Raw genomic sequence first — 14,550 nt, 5'->3', positions numbered from 1 at the left:
CACGAAATGATCAAAAAACTTTATTTTTGTTCTTAGGGCATATAAGAGGAGATGTAAACAAAATACAAAAAAAATTATCACAAACCAAATCTTACAATCTGCAAGCATTTGAAGACGGAGTATCCTTTCCCCCACTGGTCCTCAAAATACAGGAAGCCTGCTCGAATTTTAATAAGCAACAACCCTGACCCCTGAAAGTCCCTCCGGGGTTTTGCCAGGTCCTAAAACCAAGGGCTAGATTTCTCTTTTAAAAGAACACTGCATCTTTGTGATAACATACTTAAAGACAACATAAATATTACAAATATTAAGATATTTAGCACCACCTTTGGTCCAAGCTATCAATGAACTGGGAGATGACCACAAGTACAGTCTACTTAGCAAGCCCTCTCTGCCTGAGACATTAAATATTGTAGTTTCACACTGCAAGAACTTATAGTAAAACTGAGAAGACAGCCCTGAAACTTCGGAAGTCCCTCACAAGCCTCTGTGGATCATGCACGGGTGTGGAGATGGCTGCTGTTCTGATGAAACGTGCATGCAAACAATAACGATCACTCAAGACAGTATGAGCAAAGCCTTGGAAGAGAGTCTGAAGCTTTGTACAATAGGACATGCCCATGGCTCCATGAGTCCTCATGCTGCTCTAACACTGCAGATGGTCTAAATTGCTCCAAACTTTAGCTGAGAAAGGGCTGGACAACAGCTTCTGTGTGCAGTTTCCCCCTTCCATCAGCATCCTGCCATCCCTCCCGACAGCACAGGTTACTAGATGAGGGAGGCAGAAGCCTGGAAAAGGAGCACAGTTTGGCGCCTTTGGGCAATTCAGAAGATTTAGCCCAGATACTTCAGACAGACATTTATTCCAAACCCTGACTGGACATTCTCGATAGACACGCAATATGGAGCTGCATGGCTTAGAGCTTTTTCCATCTTTCCACTCAAATCAAATACACAGATGCCAAAGCTGGCACTATGATGGTACAGGACATGATCATGTTGATTTGTGACATTTCTTGGAGGAATCTGGGTCCATAAGCCAGACCACCATATTTTAGGCTTATCATGGCTGAACAAACATTTTTCAGACTGATTCTTAAATAGAAGTATCTTGATTTTCAAAAGGTTCTGAGCACTTACAGCTCCTGTCCAATGGGCCCTGAGGCTGTTCGGCACCTCTGAAAGATCAAGCTGGTATTATTCGATACCTATATATGGATTTAGGAATCTAAACGGAGGCAACACCAGTTTGAAATTTTTGGCATGTGTATTCACATACACAATAGTTGCCATATGTCATGTTTTGGACTATCTTTGACAGATAATATGGCTTATAGTCTTCATTTAATAAGTAATGCACATAGAGTTTTAATCGTTAATGAATAAAACACATTTTCACTTGACTGTTCCAGAAGACACTCTGCTAGAAACGTGAACACACCAACACTGCTTATCCCAAAAGAATTGCAATAGGAATTGGTCAAGTACTGCTCGGCAAGATGTATTCTGTGAATGTAACAAATCAAAAACCTGATACAAGAAAGGAGGCCAATGTTACAACTAGTGCACCTCTTAGTCCCACCACAGGCCAGTGGCACGCCTGAAGATTGGCTGAACCCTGTAGCGTTAGCGGCAAAAATGTTTGGACCTCATAATTCCAATCACAGTTATTATGCTTGATTTGTATCATATCCAGTAAAGAAACGATGAGGAAGCCAGCTCTGGACCAGACAGTTAGGGTGAGCCATGAAGAATAAAGGCTAAAAAAAGATATCAAGACCACCCGATGGGCATGGATCATCCATACAAGGATCATGTTTTACCAGAGGCAGGGCTATCACCACCTGCTCTGGCTGCGAGCAAGAACAATGAGAATATCACTATCCCTTCAGTGGGAGTTGACACATGTTCAGAATCGGACCCAGACCAGCACAATGACTTCTCATTAGAATATCACACTGGATAAAGCATGCTCACTGACTGGCCGGCACTAAACCACAGCCAGAAGACACACAACATTTACTTGGGGGGGTGGGGAGGTCAATTTTCCCACTCTGGATGCAGTCCTTGTTCTTTGCAGGTAAAACAAATTCCTCTTCACCGATCAAAACGCCGTACTCTATACCAAGGTGTTTAAAAGGCAGACTTGAAGGCTGATCAAATAGGCCTTTAGTTTTCTGTCATGTCAGACAGAGATTGGGAAGGTGTTTCACAGTGACCATTTCAAAAAATCATCATTAGCAAATGGTGACGCCACCTGGGAAGTACATTTAATCACAGAATGTATGTGTGTGTGTGTGTGTGTGTGTGGGGGGGGTGTTTTCTGTAAGTCACACAACTGATTTACCAGTTGGGAAATCAATTTCATGGACACAGTGTTGCCAACTGTTTCCACCAGGCAAGTCACTATTGCAGAAGCAGGTCTGCTGCACAAAACAGTTCCATCTCTAGTGATCAAAAGAAAAACAAAAAACACTGCACTTACCACGTCTAGGTCTAGCTCCACCCCTGCTACAGAACATTGTGGGGCAATTGCTGATTCCATTGAAGTCAATATCAAAATACCCATCAGTTCCATAGGATCAAGATGTGGCATTAAGATCAAATATCTACTTAATAGGCATTATTCACCAGCAGGTGAAACTCTGCTGACTACAGTGGAGCTGCGTCAGTGGACCAGCAGCGAATCTGGAATGGTTTCTCCTGTATTTTTCTTCCTCCCTAGGGAATGAACAATAAATACCATCACCGCTTTATTTCACCTCTCCCAAAACAAGCTGAATTAACTCCCGCCTTCATCCTCTCTTTAAAAGTCTCAATTCTTCTCTTTCATTTATACTGCAACAGAAACCACATCAGCTTCCAGAAAACTCCAAACAGAACTGTTTCCACATACAAAAAATAAATCAGGTCTACCACACACACCAGGACCAGCCACACATTTCTCTATCTCTTGCCACCAACATACTCTCAAAGCCTCTCTCTCTCTCTCTCTCAGATGGTCACATTCCCACCCATCAGTCAATGGAAACCTAGACCAGTACACCGCAGCATCCAATAGTTATGGTCACATTCAAAACTTCAGCCACCTACAAAATCCACAGCATGGTGTTTACAACCAAGCCCCACACAAGGTTTGGACTTTTATACTTGCTCACATTTTCAAACTTGGATGCCTAACACTACATTTACCTGTGGACTGAACAGGATATGTCAATGCTCAAACTTTGTGCGTAAGTCAATCGGCGCGCTCCCATGTTTAAAGTTAGGTATGTGCTTTATGGCCTTGATTTATCAAGACACTTAGGCACCCAAATCAGAGTCCTGACGTTCAGGACTACTGACCTCCCACAGCTCCTACTGATTTTAATGGGAATGTTGGCTGCTTAGTACTTCTGAAAACAAGGCCACTTATTTAGACACCTAAATATGGATTTAGGGACCCACGTTGAACAATTCTGGCCTAATTCTCAAAGTCAACACAAGCAGGCGATCAGGTTGCTGGTGAGACTCATTTAGGTAGATATGAAATTTCAGATCCTGAGAACTGGAGGATTATAGGCTTAATCCTCTTCAAAACATTGCCATCTATGGTAACAAACAGATGCTGTTTGCAATTAAACAATTGTAAAATAAGGAGAGAGCATTTTGAAGAATGACAAGAAATTAACGACTGAACACTTGGATAATCAAGTCATAAACAACCAACCAACAAAACTGCAGCTACTCTGTGTACAATCCAGGGATCGTATAGCTCTCAATTCAGATTCCCAGAACAGAAAAAAGCAAGTGCAGTGAGAGACAGACCATGCTTCCAAAAATACTCCTTACACCCCAATTCACAAGTATTTCCCCCCCTTTTCAGCATGCTTACCCAGTACCTCATAAAACTGAGAAATCACCTAGAGAATGGAAACAATTAGTAACTTGGTCCTTTTCTGGGTTTGTCGTTTAATAAGAAAACACACCGGTAATCAATCGTTCCGCCAATTGCTTTGTGTTTATTTATTGGTTTTCTATTCTCCTTTTTCAACTGCCCCAATTAAGATGTATTCAGGAGACAATTAGAGTGCTTTTTCGGTTTGGGAAGATGACTGCTTCTAGAGTGGAAGGAATTGACCCTACTTGAATGTTACGAGTTCTAGATTCAGAACATAATTTGGCACATTTGAAGTTCAAGTTCTGGACTGACACATGGGTATTTGTTCTTGCCGTTTGTTTCCCGGATGACTGCAGAAACCGTACAAGAATAATTTTCAAATAAGAATTTAACTGTTTGCATAGTGAAGGCTGCCAAGTGCTTAGAGTTTATATATTACACTGATCTGTAGACGTCAAAGTCTTACAGCTACAGATGAAATCATTGGTGGAACCTAAAATTAAAAGTAAATATTAGAAGCTTAAGTTCTAGACATTTCAAAAGGATTCCCAAATGCCCACTGGTTTTCACAGCCCTTCTTATGGTGGGAGAAGAGAAGCAGCTACCTTTGTAACCAGCTAATCCTCCTGTATCAGAAGAGCAAGATCACAACGTACAAGGTATAAAAGCCTCAGACATTTCTCAGCAGCGTCACTAGCAAAGGGCTCTTTCACAACAGTACGAAAAGGGACTGCCGGGTTAAAGATCTGGGAATAGACCGTCTTGCCAGCTTTGACCTTCTGATGAACCTCGACATTACCTAGATGCACAAGGCTCCTTGATTAAAACAAATGCAGAACACATTTGTCTTACCTCAGCAGATCATGAACTTCAGGATAGAGGTTGTCATATTTTATCATGCTGTGTGAAACTAAACATTGGGCAGCAATAAATCATACTGTATAACAGAGCAGTGATATATTTAAAAAAAAATACATAGTGAAAGCACCTGCAGTGTCAAACCCAATAATTTATGGCCTTAAGAAGAAACATCCCTGGTTCAAATTTTCATCTTTATCTAATCGCCTCCCTTTCCCCCCGCCACTACCATTGTCCAGTTACCTCTATAGTCTCTTACCAAATTATTCTTCTTATTCTCTCCCCACCCCTGCCCTCCACCAACCCTTGTTTTGATTCAGTAACAAACAGGAGTCTCAACACAGGACAGCAGTGGCTTATGCTGCAAAAGGACAGGTCTGTAAAACGCCAGTGTGAAGCTTTAAAACCGTTTATTTATTTAAATTGCACTCTCCAACTAGAATTAAAGCTACCTGAATGCAAGAACAAACTATGAACACCCTGCGTGGGACCAGCCCAGCCCTGTGAATCTAAAATGGAAGAGACCAATTTATTCTGCCTATGTCCATGCTGAGCCTGACCCAACAGTCCCCGTGGGAAAATTCCCAATGGACAGGCTTTTTATTTCAACAGTTTTCCTCCAGAAAACAGCAGAACTTGGGCTCCTATGGTGAGGATATTAGTGAAAACGATTTCCCAACCTCAACACGCATGCACACAATTTACATAAGCCCCTCCAAAAAAAATGAGGGATCTAACTTTGTAGCAATTACGGACTCCTGTTTTTACAGAAGTCTTGGCATTTGGTTACAAGTTGGGTCTGAGGAGGTGGAAAAACAGCAACCTGTAGGCCTGATCCCAAGCCTTCTGAAGTCAATGAAAAGACTCCCATGAGCTCCAGTGGACTCTGGATCAGGCCCTCTGTACAGTACTTGATCCGGAGATTATAATTAAACAAAACAAATACTGAGATGTATAGATGGATGACAGAGACAAAACACAGGCACTGGGACATGGACGCTAGGGCCATGAAACATTTAAAAGACAAGCTCTCCAAACGTCTGCCTGGTTTCTCTCTCTGCCGGCACCAAAAACCTAAAACAAAAATGTACAATAATTTACACAGACACATGTTTGTTCTCAGATCATCCAATCCGTACCTGTTAAATGGTAAAGTTATATACAGTAACCCCTTCTCCAGCAGGGAGTCAGTCTCCTGGATTTTTAAGGGGAGATCTGGTTTGCAGGACCCCAGCCACCAGCAGCAGAACTCCAGTCGACATTAAAGCGTTAAGTACAACCACCTGTGAAGGGGATCATTGTAGGTCATCTTGTTAGCAGTTTTTGAATCAGAGTCTCAATTTTGCTTTGAAGTTCTGGGGAAGAAATTCCCACCAAAAAAGTCAAACAGCAGAGTTACGTTAAGGCTTTGTCCTCAGGGTCTGACTCTTAGTTAGACTGGTTTTATTTCAGGGTAACTGTGTGGGTGTTAGTGGAGTTACTCTTGACGTATGGAAAGTATGAGAGGAGAATCAAGACCTCTCCCCACAAACTGAAATGAGGTTACTCCGTTAAGCTCTTAGTTCCTGCCCTGAAAGGATACCTACAGGATTTTGGAAGAAGATGGTCAGCTGAGCTCAGTTTTGCTATTTAAATGCAAAGGACTCGCCTACAACATGACAAGCTTCTGAGAAGAGCATAAGTAATAACAGGGCAGCAGTGAACTGGGGAGGGGGGGGGGGTGAGGGAAGAGACTAAGCTGTAGTGCAAGTCCCCCAAGCATATTAACCTGGGCAACATGAAGTCTGAGAGCCCGAAGCTCTGGTTTTCACATTTCATTTGAACATCGTGAAAATAATCCAGTTTTGCAAGGATATGAGATTTTGCAGTTTATTTGAAACTAGAGCTATTTAGGGGAAAATGAGTTCATTTTCCACTCAAAATAGTCCCCCAGATTGAAAACTTGAATTGGAAATTTCAAAAAGGAAGAGTGTCAAAATTTCAGATCCAAAATTATTAATTTTATTTTTTTTCACATCAGAATAGGAAGTCAAAATGCCAACTTTCCTGTTTCAGTGCAACAATCCCACTGTGAAATTTCACAGGTAAGAAGTCACCACAGAGAGAATAGTGAATTATTTTTGGTTTGACAAAAATGAAGGGAGAAGTCACATGGCCCTATTAATAAACACAAAGGACAGGTATCGGGGGTAGCTGTGTTAGTCTGTATCTACAAAAACAACAAGGAGTCTGGTGGCACCTTAAAGACTAACAGATTTATTTGGGCATAAGCTTTCATGTGCAGGATACGATTGAAACCTAGGCCTAAACCATGAAGAATTTTATCCCTTTCTAAATTACCATAAATTTAGAAGTTTAGCCTGGGGAATTTGCTGAAAAAAATATGTACCGGAGAAAGAGAAAGATCAGGGATAGATGATACAAGGATGTGTTTAAAGGGTAATACAGGTATCATGCCTAATTAAGGACATTCTTGCATATTCCATCCATTGCTCTTGCAACATGCATGTATAATCACTGCATTTTTGCTAATAGGTGTTTTGCTTATCAAACAGTCATTCTATAAAAAAAACCCAACAGTCAACAATCCATATGTACCCGAGTTGTATTTCCTTCCAACTGACCCCCCCTCCCTTCCGATTCCTCCAAAATTTTCTCGAGTGCATGACTTAAAATGACAGATGTTTCACACTGTGCGCTCTACTCCAAGTCCTGGATGAGGGGCCTGTTTATTCTGTGAATATTGCACTTATCCACTCATTGGATTTTTTTTTCTTGAGAATGCAGAGTATTTGGGGGAAAAATGTAATAAAAACATTAGTAAGATACGACACAGCAAAATACGAATTATTAACAAGCTGCCTAAAAAGGCCTAAAATTAAACAGTACACATTCTACTCTGTTAATACTAGTAACATAAAAATAATGAATGCTTTACCAAATTCCCTTGTGTTTCTCCTAAATGATAAAAGCAGTAACTTTTCTTTTTAACTGAGGAAAGCAATGAATATATATTACAATAACATATGCTGCACTAAGATCTGAAAGTGATTAAAAACAAATTATATAATGCCTTCGTCAAGAACTAGAGCATTGCTATAGAAGGAATCTTTTGAGGCCCAAATTCTGATTTTAGTTATACCAGTGTAAATATGGAGTAATTCCATTTACACCAGTTCAACTATGAACAAAGTTTGGCCTTTAGTTATCCAATCCTTGCTAAAATTCGAACTATGGTACACTTTTTTTTTTTTTTTTTTTTAAAAGATGACTTGCAATCAATACGTATCAGTTAAAATACCAGGTAGTGTATATTTAAAGTCTTTTGCATTGAGATTGGGTTTTACAAACATCAGTCATTGATGCACATTTTGCAAGGCATAAAGGTTAAGCCAATTAATAGGAACGGCCTTTAAGTGGGTAAGGCTAAAAGGTTAAAAAAAAAAAAGTTAATTTGGAAAAATTCTTTTGGGGATTAAGAAAGCTTTTCCGGCATTATATAAACCTCAATAACGAACTCAGAAGTGCTCATTATTATTATTAAAGTTGCAGTATACAGCAAGACAAAAAATTTCACATTTGTAAATTTGGTATCATTGAACTGCATTTTGGACTTTTGCAGGTTCAATTTCCACATTTTACTTTTTGGAAAGCATGGCTGGCTGATGAAAGCAATCATGTAGCCCAATAGAATGGCAGCATGCATCTCCTCCTACCACAAGAGGGCACTCTGATTCCACAAAATACTTCAGTAGCTCTCCAGATTTTTTTTTTTTTTTTACTTGCTTCAAGTTGGTTTGTTTTTTTAAACACCACGATAGAATTATGTATTTGCTGTTATAAAGTAAGGTTCACACATACATTTAAAAATTGTTCAAAGTCACAGTGTCAGTTTTGGTAAATTCAGTACAAAAAATTAAAGGGCCATGTACTCTTCCTTCATCTTCACCGAGTCACCCTGCCAATTTGTTGTTTTACAATCAAATTTTCCTATTTCTTTGGGCGGCGGGGGGGAGGAAGGGGAGAAGGAGCTTCCCTCCTCTGTCACTTTATGAAAGATCTTAACAAGCCGCGGGGGAAATAGCTGGCTACATAGGGAAACAGTGACTGACTACACAAAAAGTGCTGCCCTCAAATATAAAACTCGACACATCCTTCTCTAATTTCTTTCAGATCCAGTGTTCTTAAAGTGCGGGAGGGAAGTCTGGCGACAACAGTATGTAGACTAATGTTGTTGCTTTTGTAAAACAGCCTTTTAACCTGAAAATTACGACACAACCATCGAATTTAAGTGAAGCCTAGATCTGATCATTCCCGAATAGCGGGTCATCTGGCTCGGATGCATGTCTGAGCCACAAACGCTCTCGTTTAGATTCAAGTGCATTTGTCACTTTCCATTCTGTTGGGCGTACGTGGGTGTAGTTTTTATGGGGAGGGGGCTATTACCCAGAATCTGAACTTCTCAACTCTGCCTTCTCCTTTGAAATCTGAAAGAAGCTTCACAGGAATAATCATCAGTTGGGGAGCAGAACAGATGCTGGAGAAATCCCGTGCAAGACACCAGCATTTGCAGGTCCTGATATCATTCTACACCACAGTCAACTGTGCTGTTGATAACTGGCTGGGCACAATGTACACGCAAAGACCAAGACCAAACCAAGTCCCTCAATTAGGGCAGAACAAGCAACTCTGGTTTAAGGTGCAGTGGGAAATATTTAGGGAGGGATGCGATACCATGACTTTAGTTACAAAGTTTAACAGTGGCCCCGATTCCAATGGCCTGAGCCTGAGTGTACCACCAGGTCATAGCAGGGTTTGAGCACCTCAGTAATTCCACCACCTCATTCAGGGCCCAGGCTCGTGGAGGTGTTCAAAGCTACCCTGACACCCATGCAGAAAGGGGAAGATTTGGGTTAATGAAATCAATCCAGTCCCAGTGCAGGCTCCAATGGCCTCATCAGAGGTCTCCTCCCACTCAGAGATTCTTTGCATTGGTGGCCTTTCCCTCGTTGGATACAAGCTGAATATTCCTAAATGGTTTGCTCTCTAATCAGAAATGTCTCTCTCTTGGCAAGAACTCAAGTCATGCTGTTCTGTATTTTGAGAGTTCAGTGGCTCATTGCAGAAGTATTGGGAGCTGTGTTTTTTGTCTCCTCGGGAGAGGACAGCATGAAAGTGCTGTCAAAACAAAACTTTAGCATATTTTTAAATAATTATAAATTAATTTTAATAAATACATGCTTTTTTAAAAAAATGAACAATTATATACTGCACCTTTAAATAATGCACTTAGTTCGCTGTGTTGACTTCCATTTTGGTTTTTTTATTGTTAAAGTGCATTAATTCAAAATAATGAACCACTTCCGCATCATTATTGTTAAAGTAAATCAAAACAACATTACACAAGTCACTAAGTCACTACTGTTAGTACTGCAATCTAGCAGATAACTATGTATTGCTCTATTTAATACTGTCCAGCAGAAGAATAGAATACTTCTATTATAATCTCACAACAGCTCCAGCAGTCTTTAATGACTGCTACCATATTAGTACAACTAAAAATGGGTAGAAGCATGAGAGATGGGACTGCGGCGCCTCAGACAGACATCCAGTAAGATGTGGTTAACTGGGTATATATACAGTAAAACATAAGGCAGAGAGAGGACTCTACACGTTTTGATATGGGCTGTAGTGTAGATACACCTCCCCCTCACGACTTACGTTGGATCCAAGTAGAACACCCTCCCCCACCATTACTTGTGGACATAACGGCTTCCACAAAACTCCATTCGCAGCCTTTGATTGCAATGTAATGGTTTTTCAGCTAGCAAAGGTATGTCAGTCATGTCGACTGTAGGCATCTTTCTCTTAAAGTTTTCGTGCGGATTAGTTAAAAAAACCCAAATCACACACACACAAAAAATAAAGACAAGAACAACTTGTAAATTGTGGGTTTTTTTGGTTTTTTTTTTTGGCAGAGAAAACACTCTCTACAACACACTCAATACTGTGCTATTTTAGGCCCCACCCCAGGTTGGATTGCAGCTAACTAAGTCAGACCCTTTATCTTCCCAATGCCAAATGATAATTGGTATGAAGTTTGGCTGGAAAATAAAAGGGCATGCATCATTTTGTGTAATACACCAGGAGTGAAATAATTGATTTTTCCCCTTTAAAACAGGACACAAAAATGCTGCCTCTTATTTAAAGAAACTGGACATTGATCTTCACTTAAATGGTTAACGAGCCCATCAAAAAACTGTCAAAAGTAAGACTTCCTCGAGTACAGTATGGATTTATAGTGGCTGATGCTTACAATACAATAGCTGGCTACCTCAGGAACACGTCTGTAATCCAAGCCCTTTCCAAATGGTTGTATATTCCCCGCCCCACCACCCATGGGTCACGTTTTAAAGCATTAGAGTTATAAATAACATGAAGGAAAAGTGGGGGTGGGGAGGGGAAGAGGCAGTTTTTTGGTTCGTCACATTGTAGCCTTAATTGCTTTATTAGATCTCGGAGCTTGAAAATCCCATACGTTCTTTGCAGTACAAATGGACTTTCTGGATTCACGTGGGAATCCAATCACAAAATTGACTCCTACTTTAGTTTTCACTTAAAGAAAAAAAAAAAGTTTTTTGGTAAACCAATGCACAATTAAAAAAAGATACCCAGAATGCACAGGAAAGACAAAAAAAAAACAACTCCCCCAAAATATACAAATTAAAGATTGTGCAGACTGAATTCCATGGCTTCTCCACCGCCCCCTTTGTAAACACTGATGCTGCAACAGGTTATGGCTGTTTCTAACTTACAGCTTTGTGGGTCCTGTGAATGTGCTCCAATTTGTATCTGATAGTGAAAACAGGAGTAACGCAATCGATTGCTTTTCTTCTTGGAGGCCTCAGAGGCATTTTGAATACTTAAAAATTGTGACAATTTGGAAAAACACAGCTCAGGAAAGAGAATCAACCTGGATCTCTTGGCAGGAGTCACCACACTGAACTAAACAAGGAGTATTTAAAGTAATCATTGTTCACAAAGTTGTGTCCATAGGTTTGTTTTTGTGGTGTGTTTGCAAGCACCTGGTAGCCCTACAGGCCATAAGAACACCTGGAGTCTCAATTCAAGAGTCTAGAGACAGAACAAAAGGCAGCAAAAAAAACAAAACAAAACCCCCAACGCCTCCTGAACGTCATTTCTGAGGTTTAGTAATAATGACAAATGCGGATGAAGTCAGAGACCAAATCTCTCCACGACGAAATGCCTCTAACGCTGGAACTGACTGTTGAGAAGAGTGAAAAATCTGAGCTTCTAGAAAGGGCTGGGGTTCTCTTCTGTATTTTAGAATCAAATTCCCATTCACTTTGCACAGTTAAAAGTTGTGAAAACACATTCAAAACTTCTGGACATTCCATGTGGAGATGAGAGGAAGGAGAGAGGAAGCCGAGATTCTAAAATGTCTAAGTTTGGCACTAAACTCCCCTCAACGATTTCCTGGATGCATCAGTTTGTATCTCTCGCAAAGGCACACGTTTGGTTTCCTACCATTAACAGGAAAGATGGGATATCAAACCCTGTTACACACAGATTATTAACAGCTTCCAAAAAAAGGGCATTTGACTATGCTGTATCTTTTTCTTTGCTTCAATTCCTTCAGGCCACGTTAACCCCATAAAGCTCTGCAAACACAGCACAGCTTAATCAGTCAGTCCCTTTGCACGAACTAGAGCACAGGGGGAAAAATTTTGTGGGTGTAGCAATTTTTTTTCCAGATGTACACAGCAGGAACAGTATAAATTAGGGAATTTAAAGATATTGCAACATTAATTTTTTTTCTCCAAATAATTTGAGGGCACCCAGCCTTTAAATGGTTTCCCACCATCCATGATCTGACAGTACCACCAACCATTTGGGTTTCTTTCCAGGACCTCCATGCAGACACCTTCCTGAAACCCTGCTGTCTCCTCATCCCCCTCATAGTCTGCAATGGAAACGTAGATATCCTTGAGGTTGTTGTGGATGAACTGGGATTTTTCAAGGGGCTTTGGCCGGACAGTGGACACCGGGATTCCATTGCGCTGAGTGGATAGGTTGGAGGTTGTCTCCAATCCCTCTATGCCCGATTGATCAGCCTGCTTTGCCTTCGAGTCACCGGGCTGTGATCGCGCACTGCTGAAAGAGGAATTCCGGCGGACAGCCCTTAGATGGTCTGTAGTAGTTAAGGATTCGTTCCTGCGCAGGGAACAGGACAGGTTATTATCCTTTGGGGGCGGGGAGACGAACACAGACTGTGGCCTCACTGCTAACTGTCTCACTCCATTCCTCATTTTCACAGCCCCTGAAGTTTTGGAAAAGCCGCCAGGGGGTTTGCTTGGAATGGGGGGCATTGCTCTTTTGCTCTGGTTGATGGTGTTCAAAGCCTGAACTCTTTTCTCTATCTTCTCCAAGCTGTTTGACTTGCTTTCATTTCTTCTGTTCCTGGCCAGCGAGATGTCGGTCTCTGAGGTTTCTCGTTGTTGGTTATCGGCAAGTACCAGGTAGTGGGAAGGAGCCCACCCTTCCATATCTCCATACTTCATGTACCACCATCCACTGGCTTGCTTTTCCATCACTTCCACTTCCACTCCTGCTGGGAAGCAGAGTTCAGAATCCTGAACCTTTTGGTAAGAGTCAGAGGTCACATAAAAACATTTTGTGTCATTCTCTTGCTCGGTCTTGGCTGGATGGTTAGAGCAAAAAATGGCATGGGAAGGAGATGTAATGAGATCTGCAGAGCTTCTTCTAAGAGAGTCGTCTTGGCTCTCAGGAGCTATTTGGGGAGGGCTTTCAGACTCTTCACTTCTCGAACCTTGAAGTCCACCTCTGAGCTGCCCAGTTGGCCTCAGCTGACGCCTTAAAGTGCTGATATCCATTTTTTCTTGGCTCTGAGAATCTGCCTTATTGAGGAAGGGTTTAGGTCTAACCATTGGCTTTGCTTTGGTTGAGGGGCTCTGTCCAGGCTCCTTCTTTGCACTTGTTCTTGGCATGCTACGTAAGCCAACATCTGAGGCTGATCTAGGTTTTATCTCGTCATTCTTGGAGTAGTGACATTTTCCAAGATCGGGTTGAAGGCTTTTGTCAGATTTGAGCTTCAGGAGCGATGATTTGGGAGAACTGGAGCATGGAGAGTTTCTTCGGATTAGAGAGAGAGAGGAGCTTTTTTGGGAATCCGAGTCTCCGCTGGATTCTTTACATGATGAAGTATCCTCCACATAAGGTCTGAATCCCTCATTTTCATAGATGATCTCTTCTTCACGAGCAACATCCTCTGAAGACTCACCAACTCTGAACTTTGCCCTCTGCAGGGATGAGACAGGGGACGGCTTGAGTGGCTGAAACAGACGTTTTTCCAAGGAACTATCATCTCCATGGCTCTCATTCACCTCAGACTCTGAGTCAAAGCCAAAGGCAGGTACATCGTACTCTGGTTCTTCATATCTGAGCTTTTGTGGGGAGTCCTGGGCTTCTCCTAATGAAACAGTCCCAGGAGCTGTCCCTTCTTCTGCGTCTCTTGGTTTACTGGGAGGTGCTGGGGGAGGGACCTTGGGTCGGGTTAGAGTACTGGTTCTTCTGTTTAAATTGGGCTTCTTCCTTTTATCAATGTAAGATGCTGGAGCCCACCCTTCTTTCTCTCCAATCTGTACATACCACCAGCCACCAGAGTTCTTATCAATAACCTAGAGGATGATGATGATGAACACTGCCATTAGTCTGGAGAGTTAATGGGTTAGGATTTTTTTCCCCCCTCTTTCAAGCCATTATCTAACATT

The 14,550-nt window shown here is 41.5% G+C and overlaps 1 protein-coding gene across 13 annotated transcripts in view; it reads right to left on the bottom strand.

The window, feature by feature from the left end:
• Nucleotides 1–7: 7 nt before the first annotated feature.
• SH3PXD2A (SH3 and PX domains 2A) overlaps nt 8–14,550 on the bottom strand; it is a 387,168-nt gene continuing 372,625 nt past the window's right edge. For all 13 annotated transcript variants that reach the window (XM_042855199.2, XM_065552551.1, XM_065552549.1 and 10 more), the window contains one exon: nt 8–14,457. In XM_042855199.2, the coding sequence (XP_042711133.2) occupies nt 12,565–14,457 (1,893 nt within the window). In that variant the 3' untranslated portion in view covers nt 8–12,564. The remainder of the gene's footprint in view (nt 14,458–14,550) is intronic.

This window comes from Chrysemys picta, chromosome 7, assembly GCF_011386835.1.
Source record: "Chrysemys picta bellii isolate R12L10 chromosome 7, ASM1138683v2, whole genome shotgun sequence".
Lineage (NCBI taxonomy): Eukaryota > Metazoa > Chordata > Testudines > Emydidae > Chrysemys > Chrysemys picta.
This window is presented reverse-complemented; position numbering and strand designations above follow the sequence as displayed.